This window comes from Oncorhynchus keta, chromosome 19, assembly GCF_023373465.1.
Source record: "Oncorhynchus keta strain PuntledgeMale-10-30-2019 chromosome 19, Oket_V2, whole genome shotgun sequence".
NCBI lineage: Eukaryota > Metazoa > Chordata > Actinopteri > Salmoniformes > Salmonidae > Oncorhynchus > Oncorhynchus keta.
Genome location: NC_068439.1, coordinates 37,702,230 through 37,727,144, shown reverse-complemented (window position 1 = coordinate 37,727,144; position 24,915 = coordinate 37,702,230). Strand labels below are relative to the sequence as shown.

The following is a 24,915-nucleotide window of genomic DNA, read 5'->3' as shown; positions in this document are numbered from 1 at the left end:
CTTGCTTATTTTACTGTCAAGATATACAGTGGGGCAAAAAAGTATTTAGTCAGCCACCAATTGTGCAAGTTCTCCCACTTAAAAAGATGAGAGAAGCCTGTAATTTTCATCATAGGTACACTTCAACTATGACAGACAAAATGAGAAGAAAAGAAATCCAGAAAATCACATTGTATGATTATTTATGAATTTATTTGCAAATTATGGTGGAAAATAAGTATTTAGTCACCTACAAACAAGCAAGATTTCTGGCTCTCACAGACCTATAACTTCTTCTTTAAGAGGCTCCTCTGTCCTCCACTCGTTACCTGTATTAATGGCACCTGTTTGAACTTGTTATCAGTATAAAAGACACCTGTCCACAACCTCAAACAGTCACACTCCAAACTCCACTATGGCCAAGACCAAATACCTGTCAAAGGACACCAGAAACTAAATTGTAGACCTGCACCAGGCTGGGAAGACTGAATCTGCAATAAATAAGTAGCTTGGTTTGAAGAAATCAACTGTGGGGGCAATTATTAGGACATGGAAAAAGCCTACTATCAGTAACACACTACGCCGCCAGGGACTCAAATCCTGCAGTGCCAGACGTGTCCCCCTGCTTAAGCCAGTACATGTCCAGGCCCGTCTGAAGTTTGCTAAAGAGCATTTGACTGATCCAGAAGAAGATTGGGAGAATGTCATATGGTCAGATGAAACCAAATATAACTTTTTGGTAAAAACTCAACTTGTCGTGTTTGGAGGACAAAGAATGCTGAGTTGCATCCAAAGAACATCATACATACTGTAAAGCATGGTGGTGGATACATCATGCTTTGGGGCTGTTTTTCTGTAAAGGGACCAGGACGACTGATCCATGTTAAGGAAAGAATGAATGGGGCCATGTATCGTGACATTTTGAGTGAAAACCTTCCATCAGCAAGGGCATTGAAGATGAAACGTGGCTGGGTCTTTCAGCATGACAATGATCCCAAACACACCGCCCGGGCAACGAAGGAGTGGCTTCGTAAGAACTATTTCAAGGTCCTGGAGTGGCCTAGCCCGTCTCCAGATCTCAACCCCATAGAAAATCTGTGGAGGGAGTTGAAAGTCTGTGTTGCCCAGCAACAGCCCCAAAACATCACTGCTCTAGAGGAGATCTGCATGGAGGAATGGGCCAAAATACCAGCAGCAGTGTGTGAAAACCTTGTGAAGACTTACAGAAAACGTTTGACCTCTGTCATTGCCAACAAAGGGTATATAACAAAGTATTGAGATAAACTTTTGTTATTGACCAAATACTTATTTTCCACCATAATTTGCAAATAGATTCATTAAAAATCCTACAATGTGATTTTCTGGATTTGTTTTCTCATTTTGCCTGTCATAGTTGAAGTGTACCTATGATGAAAATTACAGGCCTCTCTCATCTTTTTAAGTGGGAGAACTTGCACAATTGGTGGCTGACTAAATACTTTTTGCCCCACTGTACATATAAGGTTCACATATGGGAAAAATCATCAAACACCCTTTCCTGACTTAGTGTGGTGGAAATGACATTTCATGTAAAACAACAGATGGAAAATTCCATTAAACATTGTCACAGTTGTACATGTTTAATTTTATTGAAGATATAGAACAGACCATTCAAAACCTCAAAAAACATCATATTTTAGAACAATTTGGGATTCAATACATTAGGCATAAATACACATACAAGGTTGGAAACACTGGTTGACATTAAACACATGATTGTTCACTGGCTGCAGTCTATTGATTCAGACTCATGAGACAGGTGTGTGCTCATGCAAGATTAGGTTTTGCCCTTAATGCACTCTATTGCTTAACGAGACCAAATTTCCTCACAGACTGCACCATCAAGCATCACATGCCATTTTGTCACTGGATGAGGCTCAGGGACAAGCCCAAGCACATTCCCTGGTTGGTATCATACTGTACAATGTCCTCTCTCATTGGCCAAAATAATCGGTTGGCTCCTCTTTTGACTAGAGCACAGCTCTCTGCATCAACATCTTGTATAATACCAGGGTAAGGATCTTCATCCTATTTCACAACACACCACTTTCCAATCAGTCCCTCATATATGTCTGAAATGGGCTGATTTGCTCTAGGATATGGCTGTGATGCTGTGCAGGTTGAAGTGGAAGGTTGTGCTTTTCTGCCTCTGTTGAATTATCACAGTCTGTGGGCCAAAACAATTACATTGATTTGGAGTCATTTGAGGGGCAGTCATCATTGTGTAGCTGTAAGACTTCAGGTGATTTTGGTGGTGTGTTCCTTGACAGGGATGACTCCATAACCACTCTTTTCTGGATAGTTGATCTTCTGTTACATTGGTTTATTTTCCGTTGCTTCCTTTTCCCCCCTTTTTTTCCTCACTTGGAAAGTCGTGAGAAGGGTTTCAGTTCACCACTTTCTTTTGTTTTGAGGTATCTTTTTGTTTCCTAAGATACTCCTGGTATCTTATAGGATCTTGTCTGATTTCGTTTTATATACACTACCTGGCCAAAAGCATGTGGACACCTGCTCGTCAAACATCTCATTTCAAAATCATGGGCATTATTATGGAGTTGGTCCACCCTGTGGCTATAACAGCCTCCACTTTTCTGGGAAGACTTTCCGCTAGATGTTGGAACATTGCTTTTGGGAATTGCTTCCATTCAGCCACAAGAGCATTAGTGAGGTCAGGCACTGATGTTGGGCGATTAGGCCTGACTCGCAGTCATTGTTCCAATTCATCCCAAAGGTGTTCGATGTGGTTGAGGTCAGGGCTCTGTGCAGGCCAGTCAAGTTCTTCCACACCGATATAGACAAACCATTTCTGCATGGACCTCGCTTTGTGCACGGCGGCATTGTCATGCTGAGACACAAAGTTGGAAGCACAGAATCGTCTAGAATGTCATTGTATGCTGTAGTGTTAAAATTTCTTTTTACTGGAATTAAGGGGCCTAGCCCGAACCATGAAAAACAGTTCCAGACCATTATTCCTTCTCCACCAAACTTATCAGTTGGCATTATGCATTGGGGCAGGTAGCGTTCTCCTGACATCCGACCAAACCCAGATTTGTCAGTTGAACTGACAAATGGTGAAGCGTGATTCAACACTCCAGAGAACACGTTTGCACTGCTCCAGAGTCCAATGGCGGCTAGCTTTACATCACTCCAGTAGACGCTTGGCATTGCGCATGGTGATCTTATTAGGCTTGTGTGCAGCTGCTCGGGCATGGAAACCCATTTCCTGAAGCTCCAGATGAACAGTTCTTGTGCTGACATTGCTTCCAGAGGCAGTTTGGAACTAGGTAGTTTGTTGCAACCGAGGACAGACCATTTTTACACACTACGTGCTTCAGCACTCGGCGGTCCCGTTCTGTGAGCTTGTGTGGCCTATCACTTCGTGGCTGAATCGTTGTTGCTCTAAGATGTTTCCTCTTCACAATAACAGCACGTACAGTTGACCCGGGGGAGCTCTAGCAGGGGAGAAATTTGATGAACTGACTTGTTGGAAAGGTGGCATCCTATGACGGTGCCACGTTGAAAGTCACTGAGCTCTTCAGTACCGGCCATTCTACAGCCAATGTTTGTCAATGGAGATTGCGTGGCTTTGTGCTCAATTTCATACACCTTTCAGCAATGGCTGTGGCTGAAATAGCCAAATCCACTAATTTGAAGGGGTGTCCACATACACTATATATACAAATATATGTCATTGTCTTCTTCTTGGTTGATTTATGACATCCATGTGCTCCACTGTCACTATTCACATCCATGGTAACCAAGAAAACAAACTTTTGAAGCAATGTTATTATCATGTAATTTGTTGTTGTGGTGGTAATGACCCAATGTAAACATTTAAGTGCCTGAGCTTGACCCATATGTATTTCTAAAAGTCAAACATGTCCTTTAAAAAAAAAAAAATTAGAATACTTTTATTTTTTTGAAGATATAACTTTTTCAAACAATTGTGAGGTCCAAAAGGCTACGCATAGTAGGTAGGAATGACCCAACGAACATTAAAAGATGCTACACCAGCTATGTCCATGCCTTTAAAATACAATTTAATAACAGTCACATACATAACACGTCCTTGTTTTTGTTTATTTACTTTTTTTTTTTTAAACATAGCCCCGTGGTTTATGATTTCTTAATCTGGTCCTGGCTATTGCTCCCGATGTTAATGTTTTTGCTATCACGTCGTATACAAATGCTTTTTCTTAGCTTCGTATTATTGATTGATGGTATGCACATCTTAGAGTGATGCTTAAAGGAACAGGTCCATTTCAGTCACAGTCAGGAAACCCTTTCAACACTCGGTACAGTGATTCATCTAACTGAACAAAAATATAAAAACAACATGTAGGATGTTGGTCCCATGTGCTGAAATGAAAGATCCCAGAACGGTTCCAACGGTTTAAAACCTTATTTCTGTGTACACATGTGTTTACATCCCTGTTAGTGAGCATTTCCCATTTGCCATTATAATCTATCCATCTCACAGACGTGGTTGTGCTGGGGACAATAAAAGGCCACTCTAAAATGTGCAGTTTTAGTCACACAACACAATGCCACAGATGTCAACAATTTTGAGCGAGCCTGTAATTAGCTTGCTGACTGCAGGATTGTCCACCAGAGAGGTTGCCAGAGAATTGAATGTTACTTTTTCTACCATAAGCCGCCTCCAACGTCGTTTTGGAGAATTTGGCAGTACGCCCAACTGGCCTCACCACCGCAGACCACGTATATGGTGTCGTATAGGCGAGCGGTTTGCTGATGTCAACGTTGTGAACAGAGTGCCACAAAATGGCGGGGGGTTATGGTATGGGCAGGCATAAGCTACGGACAATGAACACAATTGCATTTTATCAATGGCAATTTGATACCGTGATGAGATCCTGAGGCCCATTGTCGTGCCATTCATCTGCCGCCATCACCTCATGTTTCAGCATGATAATGCACAACCCGATGTCGCAAGGATCTGTATACAATTCCTGGAGGCTGAAAATGTTCCAGTTCTTCCATGTCCTGCATACTCACCAGACATGTCACCAATTGAGCATGTTTTGGATGCTGCTCTGGATCGACGTGTACGACAGCGTGTTCCAGTTCCGGCCAATATCCAGCAACTTTGCACAGCCATTGAAGAGGTGTGGAACAATATTCCACAAGCCACAATCAACAGCCTGATCAACTCTATGCAAAGGAGATGTTGCGCTGCATAAGGCAAATGGTGTTCACACCAGATGCTGACTGGTTTTCTGAGCCACGCCCCTAGGTACAGTGCCTTCGGAAAGTATTTTAAAAAATGAATCAGCAATCCACACACAATACCCCATAATGACAATGTGAAAACTTTAAAAAAAAAACATTTGAGCAAATCTATAAAAACAGATACCTTATTTACATACACTGCCGTTCAAAAGTTTGGGGTCACTGAGAAATGTCCTTGTTTTGGAAAGAAAAGCAACAAAAAAATTGTCCATTAAAATAACATAAAATTGATCAGAAAAACAGTGTAGACATTGTTAGTGTTTTAAATTACTATTGTAGCTGGAAACGGCTGATTTTTTAAATGGAATATCTACATAGGCGTCAAGAGGCCCATTATCAGCAACCATCACCCCTGTGTTCCAATGGCACGTTGTGTTAGCTAATCCAGGTTTATAATTTTAAAAGGCTAATTGATCATTAGTGTAACGGCAGATTTCCTCCTCTTCGTCTGAAGAGGAGGTGTAGCAGGGATCGGACCAAAACGCAGCGTGGTAAGTGTCCATATCGTTTATTATAAAACATAAACTGAACACTAAGAAATACAAAACAATAAATGTGACCATGAACGAAAACCAAACTGAGACAGTCCCGTGTGGTGACAGACACGGGAAAACAAACACCCACAAACCAACAGTGAAACCCAGGCTACCTCAGTATGATTCTCAATCAGAGACAACTAACGACACCTGCCTCTGATTGAGAACCATACTAGGCTGAAACAGAAAACAAACATAGAAACAGAAAACATAGACTGCCCACCCCAACTCACGCCGTGACCAACTAAATAAAGACAAAACAAAGGAAATAAAGGTCAGAACGTGACAATTAGAAAAACATTTTGCAATTATGATAGCACAGCTGAAAACAGTTGTTAAAAATTAAAGAAGCAATAAAACTGGCCTTCTTTAGACTAGTTGAGTATCTGGAGCATCAGCATTTGTGGGTTCAATTACAGGCTCAAAATGGCTAGAAACAGAGAACTTTCTTCTGAAACTCGTCAGTCTATTCTTGTTCTGAAAAATGAAGGCAATTCCATGCGAAGATCTTTGAAGATCTCATACAATGCTGTGTACTACTCCCTTCACAGAACAGCGGAATTGGTCTCTAACCAGAATAGAAAGAGGAGTGGGAGGCCCCGGTGCACAACTGAGCAAGAGGACAAATACATTAGAGTGTCTAGTTTGAGAAACAGAAGCCTCACTAGTCCTCAACTGGCAGCTTAATTTGATAGTAATAGTAAAATACCAGTCAAAACGTCAACAGTGAAGAGGCGACTCCGGGATCGTAATATCTCATTGGATCGGATTCTGCACCAAGAGGTTTCTAAACGTCTTTTTCCCAAGGGGTGCTTTCAACAGACACCCCTCGTGAATGACTGCGTTGCAGCTAGTGTTAGGGGAAGACAGTGTGGTCAGTGGAAGTGTAGTTTCAGCATGACTCTCAATGTGAGAGGTGAGGTAGTCTGAGTGACCCCTCGAAGTTTAGTGTCGCATCGTTCCACTTTTAATCAACGTTTAGTTGGCTTCAAAGTCCTTTTGAGACAATCGAACAATGTTTGAGAGATGAGTGATATTGTCGCACCCGAATCAATTAGCGCATGAAAAGTTAAGCAGTCCTCCAGGACTGTTTCCAGGTATGGCCGTTTAGATTTGTGGTTAGTGGACATATTCCCCACAAAGTGGAGTGGTCATTTGCTAGGACGTGATGTGCCATTTCTGTTCAAGGTGGAAGCAGATTGACTTTTCCGATTTTGAGTGGGCTTGGCTTTAACGAACCGTTTGACATTTTTCTTGACCTTTTTCCGCCCGTCAGTCAGGAGCTGCCGGAGCCGCCCGTCAGTCAGGAGCTGCCAGTGCCGCCCGTCAGTCAGGAGCTGCCAGTGCCGCCCGTCAGTCAGGAGCTGCCAGTGCCGCCCGTCAGTCAGGAGCTGCCAGTGCCGCCCGTCAGTCAGGAGCTGCCAGTGCCGCCCGTCAGTCAGGAGCTGCAGGAGTCGTGCTGCCGGAGTGAAGGGATGGGGGCCCGCTGCAAGGGTCCCCAGTCCGAGGTCGGCGGCGAGGGCTCCGAAGGCGCCACATAAGTGGGCCAAGGGGGAGGGGTACTGTCACGTCCTGACCTTAGTTCCTTTTTTATGTCTCTATTTTAGTTTGGTCAGGGCGTGAGTTGGGGTGGGCATTCTATGTTTTGTGTTCTATGTTTTATATCTCTATGTGTTTGGCCTGGTATGGTCAATCAGAGGCAGCTGGCAATCGTTGTCTCTGGTTGAGAACCATACTTAGGTAGCCTGTTTTCTTATTTTGAGTTGTGGGTGACTGTTTTCTGTTGTGTGTCTGCACCGGACAGAACTGTTTCGTTTGTTCACGGTGTTATTTATGTTATTTCTGTGTTCATTAAATAAATATGGACACATACCACGCTGCCCCTTGGTCCTCTCATTCCAACAGCCGTTACAAAAAGCTCATTCATGCTTTAGTCACATTACAATGCTCTGCTCTCCGGTTACCCGGCTAAAGAACTAAATCAACTTTAGTTTGTGCTAAACACGGCTGCTAAAATCCTGACTAAGAACCCAACAATTTGATCATATTACTCGAGTACTAGCCTCTTTACATTGGCTTCCTGTTAAGGCTAGGGATAATTTTACTGCTAACCTACAAAGCATTACATGGGCTTGCAACTTCCTATCTCTCCGATTTGATCCTGCCGTACATGCCTACATGTACACTACGGTTACAAGACGCAGGCCTCCTTATTGTCCCTAGAATTTCTAAGCAAACAGCTGGAGGCAGGGCTTTCTCCTAAAGAGCTATTTTTTTATGGAAAGATATTTTATGGAATGATCTATCCATGTGAGAGAGGCACACTCAGTCTCGACTGAAAACTAATCTCTTCAGTAGGTCCTATGATTGAGTGTAGTCTGGCCCAGGGGTGCGAAGGTGAACGGCAAGGCACTGGAGCGACAAACTGCCCCCTCTCCACTGGGATTCTGGGGGTTGAGTCACTGGCTTACTAGTGCTCTTCCATGCCATCCCTAGGAGGGGTACGTCACTTGAGTGGGTTGGGTTCTCTGTATTAGTATTACCCACATCAGCCCATTAAAACACATTGGTAGAGCAGAGATGACTTAGAGCCTTCAAAATGAACTCTGGACCTCGAAGCCAGTTCGACTGCATTTTTTCCATTGCTCTCCTCTAATCAGGGATTGATTTAGACCTGGGACACCAAGTGTGTGCAATTCATTATCAGGTAGAACAGAAAACCAGCAGGCTCCGGACCACGTAGAGTAAGAATTGAATACCCCTGACTTAGAGCATGTGACTTTTCAACACACAGGTGTTTCATCTCCCCACTGGGATGATTTTAACAGTGAAATGCCACACATGCCTCATTCCGCTCAGGTAGGAGGGTACCAGAAATACATTAAAAACAAAACAAATGAAAGAGAACACTTCAGTACTTCAGGAGCACACAGACCAAAAATATCCCTGGCATCAATATTTTCAACGAGCTTGGCTCGGTATTATAGCACCACCAAATTCCATTTATTAAAAGGCTGATTCAATTCCTATGGGGAGGGGTGGTCGGAAACAGCCGATGAATCTGCCAAAGTCTGCAAAAAGCTCCAGTACTGTTTGGTAAAGTAAAAATCAGGATACACCGTATCTGTTTTGAGTTCCCCTGAAAAAACCTGTTACAGTCTGGCCTTGCGTAGTATGCCACTGTCGTTGCGTAGTGTGCCACTGTCATTGAGGAAGAATATGAATGCCATGATCATGGTCAAGTAGAGGATGGTAGTGGTGGTGATCTGTAGCTTGGAAAAGAAGTAGTGCACATCGAAGACTCACAAGACATCTCACCCATTGAGCATGATTGGGATGCTCGGGATCGACGTGCACAACAGTGGGTATGAGTTCCCGCCAATATCCAACAACTTCGCAAAACCATCGAAGAGGAGCGGGACAACATTCCACAGGCCTCAATCAACAACCTGATCAACTCTATGCTAAGGTGATGTGTCCCTCTGTATGAGGCAAATGGTGGTCACACCAGATACTGACTGGTTTTCTGATCCACAACCCTATCTTTATTTAAAAAGGTATCTGTGATCAACAGATGCATATCTGTATTCCCAGTCATGTGAAATCCATAGATTAGGGCATAAAGAATGTATTTTAATGAACCAATTTCCTTATATGAACTATAACTCAGTAAAATCGTTGAAATTGTAGCATGTTGAGTTTATATTTATGTTCAGTGTAGATACATACTATTTTTCCACATATTGCCAGATTATTGGTATCAACCCTGTTTGTATCTTTTGGAACAATGGTAGTGAAGTTTATTAAAATGATGTAGAATAGATGGGCCACCACAGATGTTACAGGCATTCACAGGTCTTGACCACCATGTTGCTATGCTTCTTTAGCATCATATTGTTATTTATTTAATCACATTGTTGTTGTGGTCGTAGAAGAGTACAGAGATGGGACTGAGCTTGGTGGGTGCGCAGCACGCTTTGGGAACCTCATCCGGCTTCAAAAGGTGAACCTGCCATGAAAAGAGGTCAGTCAGACTTATTCATACATACACTTTGATATAATCAATGATAATATCCTGTTTATAAAAGAGGTATGGATTATTATTATGCAGATGCTTCAGTGCTCTCCTACCTCAGTGGGATGTGGCTTCGCCCCCCTTGTCTGAATGTGGTCAATATGTTTTATCACGGGTTGTCTGTGCTCCACAAGACTTTATAGCCCACTGAGCCAAAGCCTAGACTTTCAGAAGTTCAACAACAACTTCCATGAAACAAGCTAAAACATTTCAATGGGCCATTGACCTTGCTAGTGACTTAAAAACATTTGGTCTTTTTGTTTTATATTATACACACACAACATAGGAAAGCCTCTGGTGACAAAATAGGATCAATGGAATTAGAATGATGACCAGGAATTGTATAGGATTCTAATGGTAACCATGGAGTTCCAAACTAATTTCTATGGCAACACAGCTGTCAGTTTAGTAAACAACAATTTTCAAATATATGTGTTGCCATGAGACATCTAACCGTTAGAACATATTGGCGTTCTATTGAACGTTTTCTGTTCGAAAACAAGAACAACTTCAATTTGCTGTTCAACAACAACAAACTTGACTGATTTTTGAGACCTGAGATTGAAACATCGACTGGAAAATGCCTGGGTGCTTTTCAAGATTGACGGAGAGAGTGCGAGGACGTCGGCAGCCTTCTGCGTCGACAGGTTGTTCAAATTCATTTATGGGTTGTTTTTGTTGTCTTTTTCCGTTTTGCAGGGTTCGCGGACGTCGGGAGGTGGACAGCGACAGCGACTTCGAAGAGGGTACGTGGAGTTTTAAACTTCTTATTTTACCACATTCAACATTGACAATGTAATTTGTGAAATGTTGTGTATGTCTGTAATAAAGACTTGCAAGCTAACGTTAACTTTAATAATTGTTGCTAAGCGATGCACTTTTGGACTTTTACTAGTAGTGACATTTTACGTCCTAATAACTGTTTGTTTTCCTGTTCCTACTTTTAGAATCAACTGTACTGGATGAGGTCCAGTTGGATGTGCCACTGCTGCCAGTTATCCTTCATGTCCAGGATGCTGCTATCATCCTCGAGAATGTGCCAGATGTGCTGACTATCCTTGAGGTATAATTTTCTGAACGTTTTGGGTTTTATGTTTTTAAAGTATCCCACATATTCATTCTGAAAATCTTTGTTGTCTGCTTTAGGAGGCCACTGGTAATTGGCAGCTGATACCGATTAGGTTCAGCCCCCTGTACTGTGGGCCTGTTGTGATCAGGGTAAGAGAACCACACACAGTCACATCACCGTTGCAATGTTTGCTGTTTCTAACCTGAATGTACTGTAATGTCACCCCCCTCTTGTGCAGAACAATGCCGGTCCGGTGGCTAAAGCCTGGAGAACTTTCCAGTTCATCAGCCCCTCTATCACCTACATGCGTGGGGGATCCCAGGTATGTGTCTTTGTAACTATCTAGTCTTAATCTACATTGTCAGAGTCATGTGATCAAGATGGAAATATGTTGCAGCGATGGCTGATGTTGTTTTGTTGATGTCACTTGTCATTTCTCTCCACAGCAGGTGGTGGTGAGGATGCACCATGTGAGTAGGGTTCGAGGCCTGGAGACTCAACTGGTGTGGGCCATCTCCAAGGAGACAGCCAGGCTTAGTCCAGAGGGCATCCCCTACTGTGCCACCAAGGTGCAGTCCGTCACTTGGATCCAGGTAAGATGTAAATACTACTGAAATAGTATTAGATTAGGCTCTTCTTCACTTATTCCATTTGGCCTTAACATGTCGTCTCTCTCTGTCAGTATATGGCTGGCAGGGTGACCCAGTATGCGTCTCACCTCCGCCACGAGACGTCTGTGGATGTGACGTTTGGCTGCTACCAGGTAAATAAACGTTTTCCTATGTATATAGAATACCAATTACTGGGCATTTTTCTATTAGATCTGCTCTGTTTTCTGATAACGTGTGTGTGGTAAACAGGTGTGTTGTGTGTGTTTTTGGAGCAGCAGACTGATGTCTCGGTGGTGTACGCCACTCTCCACATGGGGCTGGATGGGCTGCTCTCCTCCTCGGGGGGGTCGGAGGCTGCCTCCGTCTCTACGCCCACCAATCAGCAGTTCACTGAGCCAGAGCCTGAGGGCCACAACTGCTATGAGGTCAGATGTTAGATACACAGCTACACATTCTATTGACTAGTAGCATTAAGATCCTTCCATTGACCCATTGTTTGTCATGTCATTGCATTGGTCACTGATGTTGAATGTTTGTTCTGTTGTTGTAGGGCTGGGAGGAGGACCTGCTGCCTGAGGAGAGGGAGGTTCCTCTGCTAAAGTGAGTTCCTCTAAATGTCTGTGTAGTCTGGGCTTGTCAGATGCTGAAGGATAGTTATCACCATGCTGTATCCCCATTGACTCTAATGGTTGACATGCTCCATTCCCTCCCTCCCACAGCCTCTACCTTACCACCAAGAGAGTGGAGGACATCGCCCTGAGGCTCGTCTCCCTGCGCCAGGCCTTCACTGTGAGTGGACCCACTTTTATTTTTTCTCTCTGTATCTTCTTGTTCTGTCTGTCTCCTAGAGGAAGATGGGTGTCTCACCCTAACTCTTCCCTCTTCTCTAGACACTGCTTGGTTCCACCCTGGGCAGGAACCATCTGTTTGTGGCAGGAAAGGTCCTAATGGGTGCACTGGTTCAGGCCCACCACATGGTAGCTCACTAACTCATTATTCATTCGAGGGAAAGAGGGCGTCCTCAGTGGGAAATGTGTTCTGTTCACTAACATCAATGCTCTTTGCTTTGTGATAGGACGAGGCCGAATTCATCCGTGCCTATAATGACTTTGTGGACTACCTGAGTGACCCCTCCAAGAAGATTGACATTGAGAGGGAGCTGGCTGAGGCAAAGGTGAGTTCATTAACTCTTTCATGTCTCACTTTGAGTTCTTCCACATGCATGTCTTTTATACATCACAGTATCTGATCTGTTTGAAATCATTCCTATTTTCTTGTCCAAGATCCATCATGTTAACCTGATAGATGTCCTCTTTGAACTGGTGCTGTTTGGGTTGATGACAGCTCAGAAGTCCCTGATGGTGGTAAGTAGCATCTCACTGGTACATGTTTTCGATGTCTCTCTATTAGCAAATTCACTTCAATTTTTCTTCTCTCTTCCTTTTTCCTTTAGCACCCTGGTGGGTTCATGGAGCGTCTGTACACTCTCCTGTACTCCTTCCTGCCCGCTGCTGCCAGCATTGAGCCAAAGGCTGAGAGATACCTGCTGCTGCTCAATGTAAGAGTCAAGAGTTGACTTCCTTATTCCTAGTTGACTTTTTCCTGAATAACAGGGTTTCAATGACATTTTACAGGGATTAACTCTCATTGTCTCTTTCCTCTTGGTAAGCTTGTAACTCAGAGCCATTATCTATGTGTTGTGTGGTGTTCTCTTCAGGGTGGGCTGATGGCTCTGCTTGATGACATGTTTGGGCAGCAGCTGGCCTGGTACTTTAACCCAGAATCTCTGGTCACTGAGCTCTCCAGCCTCCTGGAGTACCACCTGGAGAACCTCATGGCCAGCATGTAGTCCTACTGCAGAGATCTGAAAGGCCACTCTCTCTCTCTCTCCATCCATCTCTCTCTCTCTCTCTCTCTCTCAGTCCATCCATCCATCTCTCTCTCTCTCTCTCTCTCTCTCTCTCTCTCTCTCTCTCTCTCTCTCTCTCTCTCTCCTGTCCATATCTCTCTCTCTCTCAGGATTTGAGGACTTGAAGTGCTTCGTTGAACCTTGATTAGTTAACACCCCATTCAATTAATGTATTCTCTTGTTTTCTCTCCCCACAGGATTCTTGTGACACTTTGCCACCTAACAGGGATCTAGACACTAATGCACTACATTACTTTGCACTGAATTTTACATTTTTAAATAAATTAACTAGTATTTCAATTGCATTTGTCTCTGTCTTTTCATTTACTTGATCATTTCATCACTACTTCCTCTTCCTGGAGTTATGAGGCTAATATTACATGAACAATTATGCCTCTCTACATTGGCTTCCTGTTAAGGCTAGGGATAATTTTACTGCTAACCTACAAAGCATTACATGGGCTTGCTCCTACCTATCTCTCCGATTTGATTCTGCCGTACATACCTACATGTACACTACGGTTACAAGACGCAGGCCTCCTTATTGTCCCTACAATTTCTAAGCAAACAGCTGGAGGCAGGGCTTTCTCCTAAAGAGCTATTTTTTTATGGAAAGATCTTTTTATGGAATGATCTATCCATGTGAGAGAGGCACACTCAGTCTCGACTGAAAACTCATCTCTTCAGTAGGTCCTATGATTGAGTGTAGTCTGGCCCAGGGGTGCGAAGGTGAACGGCAAGGCACTGGAGCGACAAACTGCCCCCTCTCCACTGGGATTCTGGGGGTTGAGTCACTGGCTTACTAGTGCTCTTCCATGCCATCCCTAGGAGGGGTACGTCACTTGAGTGGGATGGGTTCTCTGTATTAGTATTACCCACATCAGCCCATTAAAACACATTGGTAGAGCAGAGATGACTTAGAGCCTTCAAAATGAATTCTGGACCTCGAAGCCAGTTCGACTGCATTTTTTCCATTGCTCCCCTCTAATCAGGGACTGATTTAGACCTGGAACACCAAGTGTGTGCAATTCATTATCAGGTAGAACAGAAAACCAGCAGGCTCCGGACCTCGTAGAGTAAGAATTGAATATCCCTGACTTAGAGCATGTGACTTTTCAACACACACGTGTTTCATCTCCCCACTGGGATGATTTTAACAGTGAAATGCCACACATGCCTCATTCCGCTCAGGTAGGAGGGTACCAGAAATACATTAAAAACAAAACAAATGAAAGAGAACACTTCAGTACTTCAGGAGCACACAGACCAAAAATATCCCTGGCATCAATATTTTCAACGAGCTCGGCTCGGTATTATAGCACCACCAAATTCCATTTATTAAAAGGCTGATTCAATTCCTATGGGGAGGGGTGGTCGGAAACAGCCGATGAATCTGCCAAAGTCTGCAAAAAGCTCCAGTACTGTTTGGTAAAGTAAAAATCAGGATACACCGTATCTGTTTTGAGTTCCTCTGAAAAAACCTGTTACAGTCTGGCCTTGCGTAGTATGCCACTGTCGTTGCGTAGTGTGCCACTGTCATTGAGGAAGAATATGAACACCATGATCATGGTCAAGTAGAGGATGGTAGTGGTGGTGATCTGTAGCTTGGAAAAGAAGTAGTGCACATCGAAGACTCACAAGACATCTCACCCATTGAGCATGATTGGGATGCTCGGGATCCACGTGCACAACAGTGGGTATGAGTTCCCGCCAATATCCAACAACTTCGCAAAACCATCGAAGAGGAGCGGGACAACATTCCACAGGCCTCAATCAACAACCTGATCAACTCTATGCTAAGGTGATGTGTCCCTCTGTATGAGGCAAATGGTGGTCACACCAGATACTGACTGGTTTTCTGATCCACAACCCTATCTTTATTTAAAAAGGTATCTGTGATCAACAGATGCATATCTGTATTCCCAGTCATGTGAAATCCATAGATTAGGGCATAAAGAATGTATTTTAATGAACTAATTTCCTTATATGAACTATAACTCAGTAAAATCGTTGAAATTGTTGCATGTTGCGTTTATGTTTTTGTTCAGTGTAGATACATACTATTTTTCCGCATATTGCCAGATTATTGCTAACAACCCTGTTTGTATCTTTTGGAACAATGGTAGTGAAGTTTATTAAAATGATGTAGAATAGATGGGTCACCACAGATGTTACAGGCATCCACAGGTCTTGACCACCATGTTGCGATGCTTCTTTAGGATCACATTGTTGTTGTGGTCGTAGAAGAGTACAGAGATGGGACTGAGCTTGGTGGGTGCGCAGCACGCTTTGGGAACCTCATCCGGCTTCAAAAGGTGAACCTGCCATGAAAAAAGGTCAATCAGACTTATTCATACATACACTTTGATATAATCAATGATAATATCCTGTTTATAAAAGAGGTATGGATTATTATTATGCAGATGCTTCAGTGCTCTCCTACCTCAGTGGGATGTGGCTTCGCCCCCCTTGTCTGAATGTGGTCAATATGTTTTATCACAGGTTGTCTGTGCTCCACAAGACTTTATAGCCCACTGAGCCAAAGCCTAGACTTTCAGAAGTTCAACAATAACTTCCATGAAACAAGCTAAAACATTTCAATGGGCCATTGACCTTGCTAGTGACTTAAAAACATTTGGTCTTTTTGTTTTATATTATACACACACAACATAGGAAAGCCTCTGGTGACAAAATAGGATCAATGGAATTAGAATGATGACCAGGAATTGTATAGGATTCTAATGGTAACCATGGAGTTCCAAACTCATTTCTATGGCAACACAGCTGTCAGTTTAGTAAACAACAATTTTCAAATATATGTGTTGCCATGAGACATCTAACCGTTAGAACATATCGGCGTTCTATTGAACGTTTTCTGTTCGAAAACAAGAACAACTTCAATTTGCTGTTCAACAACAACAAACTTGACTGATTTTTTAAACCTGAGATTGAAATATCGACTGGAAAATGCCTGGGTGCTTTTCAAGATTGACGGAGAGAGTGCGAGGACGTCGGCAGCCTTCTGCGTCGACAGGTTGTTCAAATTCATTTATGGGTTGTTTTTGTTGTCTTTTTCCGTTTTGCAGGGTTCGCGGACGTCGGGAGGTGGACAGCGACAGCGACTTCGAAGAGGGTACGTGGAGTTTTAAACTTCTTATTTTACCACATTCAACATTGACAATGTAATTTGTGAAATGTTGTGTATGTCTGTAATAAAGACTTGCAAGCTAACGTTAACTTTAATAATTGTTGCTAAGCGATGCACTTTTGGACTTTTACTATTAGTGACATTTTACGTCCTAATAACTGTTTGTTTTCCTGTTCCTACTTTTAGAATCAACTGTACTGGATGAGGTCCAGTTGGATGTGCCACTGCTGCCAGTTATCCTTCATGTCCAGGATGCTGCTATCATCCTCGAGAATGTGCCAGATGTGCTGACTATCCTTGAGGTATAATTTTCTGAACGTTTTGGGTTTTATGTTTTTAAAGTATCCCACATATTAATTCTGAAAATCTTTGTTGTCTGCTTTAGGAGGCCACTGGTAATTGGCAGCTGATACCGATTAGGTTCAGCCCCCTGTACTGTGGGCCTGTTGTGATCAGGGTAAGAGAACCACACACAGTCACATCACCGTTACAATGTTTGCTGTTTCTAACCTGAATGTACTGTAATGTCACCCCCCCCTCTTGTGCAGAATAATGCCGGTCCGGTGGCTAAAGCCTGGAGAACATTCCAGTTCATCAGCCCCTCTATCACCTACATGCGTGGGGGATCCCAGGTATGTGTCTTTGTAACTATCTAGTCTTAATCTACATTGTCAGAGTCATGTGATCAAGATGGAAATATGTTGCAGTGATGGCTGATGTTGTTTTGTTGATGTTACTTGTCGTTTCTCTCCACAGCAGGTGGTGGTGAGGATGCACCATGTGAGTAGGGTTCGAGGCCTGGAGACTCAACTGGTGTGGGCCATCTCCAAGGAGACAGCCAGGCTTAGTCCAGAGGGCATCCCCTACTGTGCCACCAATGTGCAGTCCGTCACTTGGATCCAGGTAAGATGTAAATACTACTGAAATAGTATTAGATTAGGCTTTTCTTCACTTATTCCATTTGGCCTTAACATGTCGTCTCTCTCTGTCAGTATGTGGCTGGCAGGGTGACCCAGTATGCGTCTCACCTCCGCCACGAGACGTCTGTGGATGTGACGTTTGGCTGCTACCAGGTAAAAAAACGTTTTCCTATGTATATAGAATACCAATTACTGGGCATTTTGCTATTAGATCTGCTCTGTTTTCTAATAACGTGTGTGTGGTAAACAGGTGTGTTGTGTGTGTTTTTGGAGCAGCAGACTGATGTCTCGGTGGTGTACGCCACTCTCCACATGGGGCTGGATGGGCTGCTCTCCTCCTCGGGGGGGTCGGAGGCTGCCTCCGTCTCTACGCCCACCAATCAGCAGTTCACTGAGCCAGAGCCTGAGGGCCACAACTGCTATGAGGTCAGATGTTAGACACACAGCTACACATTCTATTGACTAGTAGCATTAAGATCCTTCCATTGACCCATTGTTTGTCATGTCATTGCATTGGTCACTGATGTTGAATGTTTGTTCTGTTGTTGTAGGGCTGGGAGGAGGACCTGCTGCCTGAGGAGAGGGAGGTTCCTCTGCTAAAGTGAGTTCCTCTAAATGTCTGTGTAGTCTGGGCTTGTCAGATGCTGAAGGATAGTTATCACCATGCTGTATCCCCATTGACTCTAATGGTTGACATGCTCCATTCCCTCCCTCCCACAGCCTCTACCTTACCACCAAGAGAGTGGAGGACATCGCCCTGAGGCTCGTCTCCCTGCGCCAGGCCTTCACTGTGAGTGGACCCACTTTTATTTTTTCTCTCTGTATCTTCTTGTTCTGTCTGTCTCCTAGAGGAAGATGGGTGTCTCACCCTAACTCTTCCCTCTTCTCTAGACACTGCTTGGTTCCACCCTGGGCAGGAACCATCTGTTTGTGGCAGGAAAGGTCCTAATGGGTGCACTGGTTCAGGCCCACCACATGGTAGCTCACTAACTCATTATTCATTCGAGGGAAAGAGAGCGTCCTCAGTGGGAAATGTGTTCTGTTCACTAACATCAATGCTCTTTGCTTTGTGATAGGACGAGGCCGAATTCATCCGTGCCTATAATGACTTTGTGGACTACCTGAGTGACCCCTCCAAGAAGATTGACATTGAGAGGGAGCTGGCTGAGGCAAAGGTGAGTTCATTAACTCTTTCATGTCTCACTTTGAGTTCTACCACATGCATGTCTTTTATACATCACAGTATCTGATCTGTTTGAAATCATTCCTATTTTCTTGTCCTAGATCCATCATGTTAACCTGATAGATGTCCTCTTTGAACTGGTGCTGTTTGGGTTGATGACAGCTCAGAAGTCCCTGATGGTGGTAAGTAGCATCTCACTGGTACATGTTTTCGATGTCTCTCTATTAGCAAATTCACTTCAATTTTTCTTCTCTCTTCCTTTTTCCTTTAGCACCCTGGTGGGTTCATGGAGCGTCTGTACACTCTCCTGTACTCCTTCCTGCCCGCTGCTGCCAGCATTGAGCCAAAGGCTGAGAGATACCTGCTGCTGCTCAATGTAAGAGTCAAGAGTTGACTTCCTTATTCCTAGTTGACTTTTTCCTGAATAACAGGGTTTCAATGACATTTTACAGGGATTAACTCTCATTGTCTCTTTCCTCTTGGTAAGCTTGTAACTCAGAGCCATTATCTATGTGTTGTGTGGTGTTCTCTTCAGGGTGGGCTGATGGCTCTGCTTGATGACATGTTTGGGCAGCAGCTGGCCTGGTACTTTAACCCAGAATCTCTGGTCACTGAGCTCTCCAGCCTCCTGGAGTACCACCTGGAGAACCTCATGGCCAGCATGTAGTCCTACTGCAGAGATCTGAAAGGCCACTCTCTCTCTCTCCGTCCATCTCTCTCTGTCCATCCATCTCTCTCTCTCTCTCTCTCTCTCTCTCTCTCTCTCTCTCTCTCTCTCTCTCTCTCTCTCTCTCTCTCTCTGTCCATCTCTCTCTCTCTCTCTCTCTCAGGATTTGAGGACTTGAAGTGCTTCGTTGAACCTTGATTAGTTAACACCACATTCAATTAATGTATTCTCTTGTTTTCTCTCCCCACAGGATTCTTGTGACACTTTGGATCTAGACACTAATGCGCACTACATTACTTTGCACTGAATTTTACATTTTTAAATAAAATAACTAGTATTTCAATTGCATTTGTCTCTGTCTTTTCATTGACTTGATCATTTCATCACTACTTCCTCTTCCTGGAGTTATGAGGCTAATATTACATGAACAATTATGCTTTATTCTTTGCATATGGAAATAAACAACGTTTAGTTGATTTACAGGCCCACACTTTATGGCATTGTATTGTGATGTGTCATACTGTACTGACTCTACAAGCTGTCAAAAGTGTTCCACAGGGATGCTGGCCCATGTTGACTCCTTCCCACAGTTGTGTCAAATTTGTATAATGTCCTTTGGGTGGTGGACCATTCTTGACACACCTACTACCATACCCTGTTCAAAGGCACTTATATATTTAGTCTTGCCCAATCACCCTCTGAATGGCACACATACACAATCCATGTCTCAATTTTCTCAATGCTGAAGCATCATTCTTTAACCTGTCTCCTTCATCTACACTAATTGAAGTTGGTTTAACAAGTGACATCAATAAGGGATCATAGTTTTACCTCTGTCATTTAAAGAGCAGGCATATAGTATAAAGTCGACCACTTCAGTCTTGAATATAACTTCTCACTATCTGTACTCTACATTAAGAGTCTGCCATTGTAGACTCAGTTAATATAGGTATTTTACTTTCAATTTGCCATGTTTGCCATTAATGTCTGAGCCAATTACCTTCTTTCCCACTGAAACCAATGTTATCGTTCATGTGAGAGAGGGTGTAGTAGTGCATACTGACCACTAGTTGGATCATAGCGTGGTTGGTTGGTGGCGTTCATGTGAGAGAGGGTGTAGTAGTGCATACTGACCACTAGTTGGATCATAGCGTGGTTGGTGGCGTTCATGTGAGAGAGGGTGTAGTAGTGCATACTGACCACTAGTTGGATCATAGCGTGGTTGGTGGCGTTCATATGAGAGAGGGTGTAGTAGTGCATACTGACCACTAGTTGGATCATAGCGTGGTTGGTGGCGTTCATGTGAGAGAGCGTGTAGTAGTGCATACTGACCACTAGTTGGATTATAGCGTGTGGTTGTTGGCGTTCATGTGCGAGAGGATGTAGTAGTGCATACTGACCACTAGTTGGATCATAGCGTGGTTGGTGAAGTTCATGCAGGAGACCAGAGGGTATAATAATGTGTACATCACTTTTTCGAGGACAATTTGTGGACGACAGCTAGTTAGACCTACGTTTTGAATGGTTGCATTTTGTTTTAAGTGGGTCGCCACGCGGTAAGTATAATGCAACACTTTTTTTTGTTAAAAACTTCAATCAATCAAATGTATTTTTAAGCCCTTTTACATCAGTGAAAGCAATAGAATGGGGGTTAAATGTTGGTGGTGAAGCGCTGTTTGAAGTAACACTATTCACACTTGGAATAACCTATACGCGGTTGGTTAGATGAACTTGTAGAGTCCTTCTGTGGCTCAGTTGGTAGAGCATGGCGCTTGTGATGCCAGGGTTATTCCCGATGAATGTATGCACATGACTGTAAGTCGCTTTGGATAAAAGAGCTAAATGGCATATATTATTATTATTATTATAATTACATTTTTATCTTGGAATGTCAGGTGTTGATTTCGGTAGGAAACAGACCACTTTTTTGTTAGTGAACTTCAAACGAATCACTTAGGATATCAACAGTGACAACGGTTGGCTGCTATTTAAGTGACAGTTTGACTGTCAAATCAGTCTGGGTTATGACCATCGACTTTTATAGAGAGAACGCGTTTAATTTTCTTTGCCATTTCATTATGTGGCATTTCTAAGTCTAAGACCACGATTAGAGCGCTGCAACTGGAACTTAATGGCGTCAAGAGACAAAATACTGAGACCCCTGGACATGGGTGGGGGATATTTGTGACAATGACCTAAAAAGGGGGGCAGAAGCACACCAGCACCCCATCTTATATGTCCAACCACCCCTCAACTTCAGACTCTTTTGAAGCGCCCATCTTAATTATATGAGCCCACTCTACCTACATCCCTTTTCCCCATGCTGCTTCCTTCATTAATACCTGATTCAGTAACATCTAGACTGTTACGCGTCTAAAAGTATCAGGGTGTTACTGTTTTTGCAACTTTTTCTCAGTTGTGTACCGCTGTCTTACTTTAACCCACAACTCTTTTCTATACCTCCTCCCATACACTCTTGTGCAAATCATTTCTGCTTGCTTTGAGAATGGTGTCATAGTGGAAAGGATTTGTTATTTGCCCAAGACTGAGTCTTGTTCTGCCTGTAAAAGGCCCTGGTTGAAACTGTGCCAAAATCACTGTGGATAGTCACCTGGTCCACGTTGTAAACAGTTGTATTTTGCATTTGACCATCTCCAAGAAATGTAGCAATATATATGAAATCATTCCTCTGCCTATTTGATCCATTCTGATGGAAAGCAGTGAATATGTTGTATGTGTGAGAGAATATGTATGCCTTGTAATTCTAGTAGAAAATGTGTTACTTCCAAATGCAAGTTAAACGCCTATACTGATACCAGACAAAAACAAGTATTTTCAAATGTATTTCCAATATACTGGAATGCTATGTAGCTGAAGAGTGGTGACACTGTTTAGGATAGGAGTGTCAATCAGTTTCTGGAGGTCTGTGTTCACTGGCATTTCCTCTCACTTCTGCATCAAATCAACCTCTACAATATATATTCTACTTATTTTATTACAAATATAGCAGTACACAGTCCTCCAGAAATATTGTTGACAATGACACATTCATATGTATTGGTTCCTCTGTACATAGAAAAATTACTAATGCTACTAACGTGTACTGGTTCAAAGTATAATTAAAGAAATGCACACTTATGGTCCATATATTTAGCGTTTTAATTGAACCATGTGTAGTACATCTAAAAGAGACAATGAGAAATTCTTGGTTCAACAAGACAACAGTCATCAAAAGGGTAGAAATGTAGCATTGTACTTGTGTCACAGTACTTTACAGCTTTGATTGGACTCATATAATATACGACAAAGGGTGATGTAATTATCTGAATTACTGTAGATTTGAATAGTTTAATCAAGAGGGAAGAACGGTTTCAGTCAAATGTGAAGTTTGAAACTGATTCCGTCCGAGGTCCTTTGACATATATTTTGTTGCGCTGTTTTGCCAAACATTCTGGTGAGTTTGCCAATACTAAAGCCACAGTCTTTGACAAATGATGTGACTATTTTCTACATTGTCCTGTTTCAAATTTCCTTAGTCACTCTGACTGATTGGGGGATTCTTGACTCAAAAAGGAAATATCCAGGAGGAGTTGAAAAGAAAAGTTAGACATTTGTCGTATTTCGTTTACAAGAAATATAAATAAAATAATGCAGATACAATTAACTTCAATTGTCTAATAGCCAACAATTAAGTAACATGTAAATATAAAAGCACTAACCCTCTCTAAAAGCTTCACTTATTTATAACGTTTTATTTGAACCCTAAATGGTTCTCAAGTAGATTACTGAGAACAGCTCATTGGGGCGGCAGCGTAGCCTAGTGGTTAGAGCGTTGGACTAGTAACCGGAAGGTTGCGAGTTCAAACCCCCGAGCTGACAAGGTACAAATCTGTCGTTCTGCCCCTGAACAGGCAGTTAACCCACTATACTGGAATGCTATGTAGCTGAAGAGTGGTGACACTGTTTAGGATAGGAGTGTCAATCAGTTTCTGGAGGTCGTCATTGAAAATAAGAATATGTTCTTAACTGACTTGCCTGGTTAAATAAAGGTAAAAAAAAAAAAAAATTCATTGTTTAAAAAAACTGCCTTTTTGCCTTTGTGCAGATTGCCATGTCTCATTTTCCATGAATTGAAAATTATACTTTTTTAAAAAGTCTCTCTTTTTCAAACAAGCATTGCAGAGCTGGCTACAATTTCAATTTCACCCCCCTTAAAAAATAGAACAAATATTATGGCTGAACTCAAATGTGCTGTTTGATAAAATACCTGTATTTAAGTTTGAAAAGGGTATTTTGTTCTTAAATTATACTGTAAATTGGAATGGTAGAGTTATGTCCTTCATGGAGTTATCATAATTGTATGGGGAGGTCTGCTCAATCCAAGAGTACAACCAATTGATTACAGCATTACCCCAAAAATGGAGGAGGCATGTGGCAGTGGAAGGAGGTAGGGAACCGGTCTGTCTGCCCAATATAAAGGATCAAACTGGCTGAGGAATAAAAATAGCAATTTAATTTGAGGACCAAGATGTTGACAACTGTGCCATACAGATTGCAAAATAGTTGGGAAGAGATTTTTGATTGGATACATAGAATATATAACAAAGGATGATGTAATTATCTGAAATACTGTAGATTTGAATAGTTTAATCAAGAGCGAAGTATGGTTTCAGTCAAATGTGAAGAGCCTTCTTTATGAAGGAGGTAATGTGTGTTATTCATATATCACTCTCATACTCAAAATCAATATATTATACTGAAAAAATATATAAACGCAACATGAAGTGTTGGTCCCATGTGTCATCAGCTCAAAACGAAAAATTCTAGAAATGTTTCACATGCACAGAAAGCTTATTTCTCTCAAATGTTGTGCATAATTTGTTTAAATCCTTGTTAGTTAGAATTTCTTCTTTGCCAAGTTAATCCATCCACCTGATAGGTGTGGCATATCAATAAACTGATTAAACAGCATGATCATTACCCAAGTGCACCTTGTGCTGGGAACAATAACAGGCCACTCTTAAAATGTTGTCACACAACACAATGGCACAGTTTTTTCTCAAGTTTTGATGGAGCATACAGTTGGCATGCTGACTGCTGGAATGTCCACCAGAGCTGTTGCCGGAGAACTGATTGTTAATTTCTCTACCAATGTTGTTTTAGAGAATTTGGCAGTACGTCCAACCGGCCTTACAACCGCAGACCATGTGTAACCATGACAGCCCAGGACCTCCACATCCGGCTTCTTCACCTGCGGGATCGTCTGAGATCAGACACCCGGATAGCTGATGAAACTGTGGGATTGCAAAACTGAAGAATTTCTGCACAAACTAAGAAACCGTAGCAGGGAAGCCCATCTGGGTGCTCGTCGTACTCACCCGGGTCTTGCCCTGTCTTTGGTTCCACACCCACCCTGTCCAGCCATCCAGATGGGTGAAAGTTAGTGTATAAGCTAATGATCCATCATTTATGACATTCCTGGGAGTGTGTAAACTTACATTTTGTATTACCATACAATTGTTGTATGAT

At 42.6% G+C, this 24,915-nt stretch overlaps 1 protein-coding gene across 9 annotated transcripts; it reads left to right on the top strand.

The window, feature by feature from the left end:
• Positions 1 to 9,039: 9,039 nt before the first annotated feature.
• Positions 9,040 to 19,627, top strand: LOC118397753 (uncharacterized). Of its 9 annotated transcripts, none has more exons than XM_052470478.1 (16): positions 9,040 to 9,273; positions 15,688 to 15,783; positions 16,555 to 16,601; positions 16,803 to 16,918; positions 17,002 to 17,073; positions 17,165 to 17,248; positions 17,373 to 17,519; positions 17,609 to 17,689; positions 17,813 to 17,962; positions 18,088 to 18,137; positions 18,257 to 18,326; positions 18,428 to 18,514; positions 18,613 to 18,711; positions 18,821 to 18,901; positions 18,991 to 19,095; positions 19,255 to 19,627. In XM_052470478.1, the coding sequence occupies exons 2-16, from the start codon at positions 15,725 to 15,727 to the stop codon at positions 19,384 to 19,386; spliced, it is 1,380 nt and encodes a 459-aa protein (XP_052326438.1). In that variant the 5' UTR covers positions 9,040 to 9,273; positions 15,688 to 15,724; the 3' UTR covers positions 19,387 to 19,627. The 9 variants fall into 9 exon arrangements, with proteins under 9 accessions (XP_052326438.1, XP_052326436.1, XP_052326435.1 ...); XM_052470477.1 differs by lacking the exon at positions 9,040 to 9,273 and adding an exon at positions 14,862 to 15,269; XM_052470476.1 differs by lacking the exons at positions 9,040 to 9,273; positions 15,688 to 15,783; positions 16,555 to 16,601; ... (11 more) ...; positions 18,991 to 19,095; positions 19,255 to 19,627 and adding exons at positions 9,716 to 9,807; positions 10,579 to 10,625; positions 10,827 to 10,942; ... (10 more) ...; positions 13,013 to 13,117; positions 13,277 to 13,768.
• Positions 19,628 to 24,915: the final 5,288 nt, after the last annotated feature.